A 6,621-nucleotide genomic window follows, 5' to 3' on the forward strand; every position below is an offset into this window, starting at 1 on the left:
AACAGCTGCCGCGTACTTATTACACATTGAACAGTTTCCTCAATTATCTTGTCTCTCAGCTTTCTTGTTACACAGTGAGGTCCATGGTTATGCTTTGACATAGAATCGCCCTTTGGTAAATATCCGCAGAGTCCCTGCCTAAAGGTTCTGATAACTGCCGGATTTGTCTGGGCTGTCAATTTGTGATGTCCGTTATGTTGCTCTGTCCCGTGATAATGATCAATGCTTCCTCCTCGTCATTTCTCTGAGTCCACAGTCGACTGAAGAACCACCCGCTTTCTGGATGAGCTGAAGAAGAATCCGTCTTAGACTTTGCTGCGCCGCTGCTTGAATTTACTAACTGGGCTACTGCAATAGCAGATCCTTGGCATTCATACCCAAAACAATGCATTCAGCTACAAAGGAGATTCTGAACTTTACCTCCAACAGGTATATTGATTGTGTTTGCGCCACAAAAAAGAATACAGCCACTCTATAACAGTTGTGCGTTCTTCCATTCAATCACACAGCACCCAAGTCGACTCAGGAAGGAGCATCTTTCAGTTTGGGAATGGTCTCGTCTGGGATGGAATCAGATGCTGCCCATTAATTCTTTCCTATTTTCATGATGAACTCTTCCTGTTAAAGGACCACCTTGGCTTTTTGTTGACTTAAATTCAGAAATTCATCCTCTGGCTCATGCTTCTGCTGGGAACAGAGCTTATAGTGCCTGCCAGGAACAGAGATACCAAAGCATCTAACTTTTCTTGATTGTCTGCCCTTGATTTCAGGTAACTAGCTCAACAAAAGCCTGATGGATATCCAAGGTTGCTGGTTCAGAAGCTGATCCCTAATGCATCAGAAGGAACAGTTTTCCTGGGCAAGACTATTAAGGGATGATGCAGAGAGATTCTTCAGAGTTGACTGAAAGGGTTCTTTGGCTGCTGGCTGAGCCAAGATTGGCTTCCAAATCGGCTTGAGAATTCAGCTGCCTCATTATATGATAGAAGGAAATTTTCTGAAACTTGGCCAGCATGGGTCTAATTTTCTTGAGAATGCGGACTAAATGGATCTGCAGAGGATTTGAGAGTGAGTTCATTGCTTGAATGATGAGCCGAGAGTCTCCAAAGACCGTCAGGGATTGAATGTTCCGTTTAAGAGCCAGAGTCAGCCCCTGCCACAAAGCTAGAGCCTCAGCTCTATTGTTTGATTCGATTCCCAGACCCCAATGATACCTTAGTAATGTAGTGCCATCGGGATTCAGCAGAATTCCACCTCCACCCGCCGCTCCTGGATTGCCTTTAGAGGCCCCGTCGAAGAATAGACAGTGGTCATCTAGGGCCGATCTCCACTTTAGAAATTCCTGTTCTTCCAGGCGTATTTCCCACATAGCTTGGCAAGAGACTGGAGTAATAGGGTTGGTTTGATTATTTGGAACTATATCATTCAGCCAAAGCTCCTCCTCACTGTCCAGTTTTACTTCATTCCTTAAGGCCGGCTTAGCTTCCAATGTCTCTCCCAGAATAGCTTTAATTTTGGATATAACGTTGTTTGATGTGCAGATTTCTCCTCTGAATATTCTGTTATTCCTTTCCAGCCATAACTTCCAGCAGATGAATTTAGGGATCCACATCCATGCAGTCTTAAGTAGGCTTTTTTTGTTGAGGCAGAACGTTGATAGCTTGGCCCACTCGTGAAGTAGGTTTGGCACATTTCTCGGCAGCTCAATCTTGTCCGCCCTTGAACTCAGAACCCCCTTCCAAACTGCCTTGGCAAAGGGGCACAACAACAACAGGTGATCAGCTGTTTCTTCCTCTGACATACATAATGGGCATCTGGATGGTCCTTCCATTCCACGTTTTCTCAGGTTATCTCCTGTGAGAATACTGTTATGAGCTAGCGTCCAGCAGAAGAAGTCTATTTTTGGAAGTGAAGGGAAGCTCCATATGAATTTCCATTGCGTTGGGTCTGGAGGAACATTCGGAACAACAATCAAACTTTTGTATCCTTCAGCAACCGAGAAGGAACCAGTATGGGTGCCCCACCCTCTTTTGTCCTTGGTTGTTGCTGACAAGGGAGATTTTCCTTGGAGATTGTCTAATAGTAATGAAGCTTCAGATTGCAAATGAAGTGGAACCTCTCCAAGATTCCAGTTGTCCCATCTTCTGCCAGCATCCTCCGTCCAGGTGGATATGTCCCAAAGGGTTTCCTTATTGTTGGAATGCAGCCATAGTTTAATATTTGCCAGGCCTTCTATATGGTGTAGCGACTAGTCTCCAAGAATCTGATCTTCCCAAATTCTAATTTTTTTCCCATTAGCTGGGATCCAGTAGAGGTTTGGACTGAAGTTCTCCAGAGCCGCGATACAAAGCTTGGAAATTGGGGAACCTTTGGAGGTTTTTGGTGGAAGGTCCAGACATCTCAACCGTTGCCCTTGAAAGTATTTCTTCCACAGTACTTTCTTGCTCCAGCTTATTTTCCCAGCCACTATATTCCACAAAATTTTTGAGCCTAGAGCGAGATTTTGAGCAGCCAAATCTCTCATTTGTAGACCTCCTTCCATGAATGGTCTCTTAATGGTATCCCAATTTACTAAATGAAGTCTTCTTTCATTGTTTTTCCCCCCTTCCCACAGGAATCTCCTCAGCATACCATCCATTTTACTGAGAAAGGTTTTGGGGGCCAGAAGAATGGAGTGCTGAAAAAGAGGCATGCTTGTTAGGACAGATTTTATAAGAATTATTTTCCCAGCAGTGTTCAGCCAGGAGGCTCCCCAGGCTTGTATTTTGAGCTTAAGCTTGTCCAAAAGGGGCATCCAGTGGGTGACTTTAGGGATAGATCTGAAAATTGGGATCCCAAGATATTTGAAAGAATCCCAAACCTGACAGATTTTCATCTCAAGAAGTCTAGCTATGTCAGCCAGATTTTTGGCTGAGCAGTTCCAGCCATAGATTGTGCTTTTTGAATAGTTTATCTTGCTGCCAGAGGCTTCCTTATAGATGTCCAGCTCCTTTTTAAAAGATCTGGCCGAATTAATGCTCGCTCCACCTAGCAGCAGATTATCGTCGGCAAATTGGGCATGGTTTATGTCTTTGACATTATGCACCATTCTGAGGCCTGGCAGAATTTGGACTTGCTGACAGAAGTCGAGCTGGAAACTAAGCACTGAGGCTTGAATAGCATAGAGAAGCGGGGACAGCAGACAGCCTTGTCTTAATCCCCTGGAAGCTGTAAAAAATTCAGTCGATCGGCCATTTACCAACGGTGCAATCCAAGGAGAGGCAATGCAGGCTTTCACCCAATTTATGAAGTTTATTGAGAAGCCCATTTTCGTCATAACAGCAAACAGAAAGTCATGCCTCACCCTATCAAAGGCATTAGCCAAATCGAGTTTTATTACCATTCCTTTCTCTTTCCTCTGGCTACTTGAGTGAACTGCCTCTTGAACCAGCACAATATTATCCAGTATCTTTCTCCCTTTGATGAAGCCTCCTTGGTTCTCCGGTATGATGTTCGGCAGAATATTCTTGAGGCGAATGGATATTATTTTGGTGATCAGTTTATAGCTAGTATTGCACAGCGAAATGGGTCGAAATCTACTGAAATCTGAAGCTCCTTTCTCTTTCGGAAGCAATGCAAGGAAGGCTGAATTGGTACTGCCTCCTATCTTTGCGCAGAATTGGGACTTCCTAACCATTCTCAGGAGGTCTTTATTGATAGTTGACCAGCAAGACTGAAAAAACCTAGCAGTGAACCCATCAGGCCCTGGCGCCTTATCTGGTTCCATGCAATCCAGGGCTTTCTTGAGCTCATCCATGCTGATCGAGGCAGTCAGCATATTATTGACAGGGTCTTGCACACAGAAGGGGATTAGATTATACGGATAGGCTTGAGGATCTATAGGCTGGTCATCAGGCGCTGAGTAGAGATCTTTGAAATAGGAGAAGGCTTCTCTCTTGATGCCTTCAAAATCTTTAACCACTGCATCTTGGGAGCGGATTTCTGAGACATTTTTGAATTGCTTTCGAGCTTCGGCATGCTTGTGGAAAAAACTAGTATTTTTATCGCCGGCCTGTAACCATAAGTTTCTGGATTTTTGTCTCCAATACTCCTCTTCGTCCCTACTAGCTTTATGAAGGGCTTTTTGTAACTCAACTTCTTTTGGGAGCAGACTTTGGGTAATAACTGAATCCTCCATTGATGATTGAAGGGAAACAAGGTTTTCTATAGACTCTTTTCTCTTGGCAGAAGGTGTTTTCAAATCTTTAGCCCACTCCTTGAGTTTTCTCTTAGGAGCCCTCAACTTTTCTTCCCACACGAAGAAAGGGGATCCCTATATTTTCCGGTTCCAGACTTCAGAAACCACCTCATTGAAACCCTCTTGCTGAATCCACAAAGGGCTAAATCTAAATGGAATGGGGCCAAGAAAACCATCCATGGAGAGCTCGAGACTTATGGGCTTATGATCGGAGGTGCAATTGGGCAGAATTTTGGATGAGGCCATTAGCCCGCTAGTAAGAAAGGAGGCTTGGACTGGGAATCTGTCCAAACGAGCAGCTATATGGCTGGGGCCTAGTCTTTTATTAGGCCAAGTGTATTTCCCAGCTGATGGTTTGATGTCCTCCAGATCCCAGCCAATCATGATATCTTCTACCCATTCTCTAGCTGGATCCCTTACAGGGGAACCACCTTTTTTCTCTTCAGCAGCTAGAGTGACGTTCAGATCCCCTGCAATAATGATGTTTTCGGGGTTGTGCAATAAAAGAAAGGACTGGAGCGAGTCCCAACAATTTTTTTTCTCCGAAGGAGAGACCGGAGCATAAAGGTTAAACATACTTACTTGTTGACCAGAGTTTTTGTGGAGGAGCTGAGTGAAAATCCAGTGCTGGCAACTTTCTTCTTGAATCAAGTCGTATTTGGAGCTGTCCCAGAAGGAGGCAATCCCACCAGAGGCACCTCTAGCACTGACAGCTCTACCAGGGCCTTTGCGCCAGAATGTTTTGCTGGATTGGAGGAGAAGAGAGTCCTCCAGCTTTGTCTCCTGGATGAGCAGGATTTCAGGCACATGCAACCTCACAATATCTTTCAGGGCCTCTTCTTTCAGCCTGCTACCTAATCCTCTGCAATTCTAGGAGACGTATTTCATTATTTACTGGGGTGGGGAGGAGTGGCTCCTTTTGGAGCCTTGTTATTCTTGCGCCCGGATCTGGTGTTCATCATTCCCTTGAGAGTTTTCTGGGAGCCTTGGAGAACATCCATGTAGGTTTTCTCCTCTCTCTGTTTCTTCTTGGATTTCCGGCCCCTGGTCGATTTGATAGGAGAAATTTGTGAGTTGTCTGATTCGGATTCTCTTTCTTCTGATTCTTCCCCTGAGTCAGATGCAAGACTAATGTGCTCATCGTTGCCTGCTTTTCCCCCTTGATCTGCCTTGGCTAGGTGGGCATTGGATTCTTCTTCGGTGTCTTTCCTTTTCTTCGGCTGATCTTCAGTTTCTTCATGGTTCTCTGAGGCCTCCCCCTTTTCACCTGATGATGGGCCTTCATTTGAGACTAGTTTGGTCTTGTCATTGGACTGGGGATTCCCCTTTGGTCCTGTCTGCTTCTTCTCGTTTGGCTTTGAGACTACCTTTCCCTTTTTTATTTCCTTCCACCCTTCTTCTTCCTCTTTGTCCCCTGATGGTGCTTTGGGGCAGTTTCGTTGAAAATGGCCGTGCTCATGGCAGATTCTGCATTTAAAGGGCAGTTGCTCGTAGTCCAGCTTCTGGAAGTGGTGCCAGTCTCCCACTGTGAGCTTGATGGCTTCCGGTAGTCCAGCTTCTAGGTCAACTTCCATGCATATTCTGGCACAGGTGTATTGGCCCTTGTTATCAGCTTTGTCGATGAATCTGCCCAGTCCGTTTCCTATCTTTTGCAGAGATTGATAGCTCCAGTAGTGTATTGGCAGATTGGGAAGCCGAACCCAAACAGGGACCTCCTTTGGAACATCGACTGAGGGGTCAAAGTCGGGTGTCCATTTATTCAGAAAGAGACCTTGGTTTCCCATGAAATATGGGCCATTTCTGAACACCAGATCTCGGTCTTCCTTGGTAGTGAATTCGAAAATGAAAAAGCCCCTTCCAACCGCGTAGCTGATCACATTGTTGGGAAGCAGGGGTCTCCAGTTTCGTTGAACCCATTCATCAGTCGCTTTTGTTGTTGGCCACCGACCCATAAATTGCCCCACTAAACCTCTGTCAGCCAAGGCAAGGGCAATTTTGATCGTTTGGTCTTCTGGCAATGCGATTTCTGGGATTTCATCCAGATTTTTTATAAACTTCGGGACTTCAGGATGAGGGCGTTTTTTCCCCCTCTGCGTTAGGATGCTTCGGAACGCTTTTGCTGGAGATAGCGGAGGGGTGGGAGAGGGCTCCGCACCCCCTGGTGCAGCCATGGCGGCGGGCAATCGATCGCAGACCTAGCCTGATCGCAGCCGATATCAGAGCGCGCGCAGTCACCTTCTTCCCTTGGTACCCTGAGAGGAATGTTATAACAATAATTGGAGACTCTTTTTGGTCATCAAATGCTTGAGAATAAAGGAAGACAATGCATATCACTCTTGGGATAGGCTCTTCCTATAATCCAAAACTTTGTCCCAATATTTCAC

General features: G+C 45.5%; 1 protein-coding gene across 1 annotated transcript; it reads right to left on the minus strand.

Moving 5' to 3' along the window:
* Nucleotides 1-868: 868 nt before the first annotated feature.
* On the minus strand, nt 869-6,021 carry LOC149144991 (uncharacterized). Its single transcript, XM_089452327.1, has 4 exons — nt 5,385-6,021; nt 4,634-4,707; nt 2,861-4,312; nt 869-2,188 (listed from the first exon to the last, which is right to left on the minus strand). The coding sequence occupies exons 1-4, from the start codon at nt 6,019-6,021 to the stop codon at nt 869-871; spliced, it is 3,483 nt and encodes a 1,160-aa protein (XP_089308453.1).
* Between the last annotated feature and the right edge of the window lie 600 nt (nt 6,022-6,621).

The sequence above is a fragment of the Pinus tabuliformis genome, chromosome X (genome assembly GCF_031772625.1).
Source record: "Pinus tabuliformis cultivar Carrire ecotype Pingquan chromosome X, CPIR1, whole genome shotgun sequence".
NCBI lineage: Eukaryota > Viridiplantae > Streptophyta > Pinopsida > Pinales > Pinaceae > Pinus > Pinus tabuliformis.

What these genes read in the sequence shown, in the direction of transcription:
- LOC149144991 (XM_089452327.1), bottom strand. Translation starts at nt 6,021, where the DNA reads ATGGGAAACCAAGGTCTCTTTCTGAATAAATGGACACCCGACTTTGAC. An exon ending in GGGATCCAGCTAGAGAATGG is followed by an intron (nt 4,313 to 4,633) that starts GTAGAAGATATC and finishes CGGAAAATATAG; the next exon opens with GGATCCCCTTTCTTCGTGTG. An exon ending in TTGAGATGAAAATCTGTCAG is followed by an intron (nt 2,189 to 2,860) that starts GTTTGGGATTCT and finishes TCCAACAATAAG; the next exon opens with GAAACCCTTTGGGACATATC.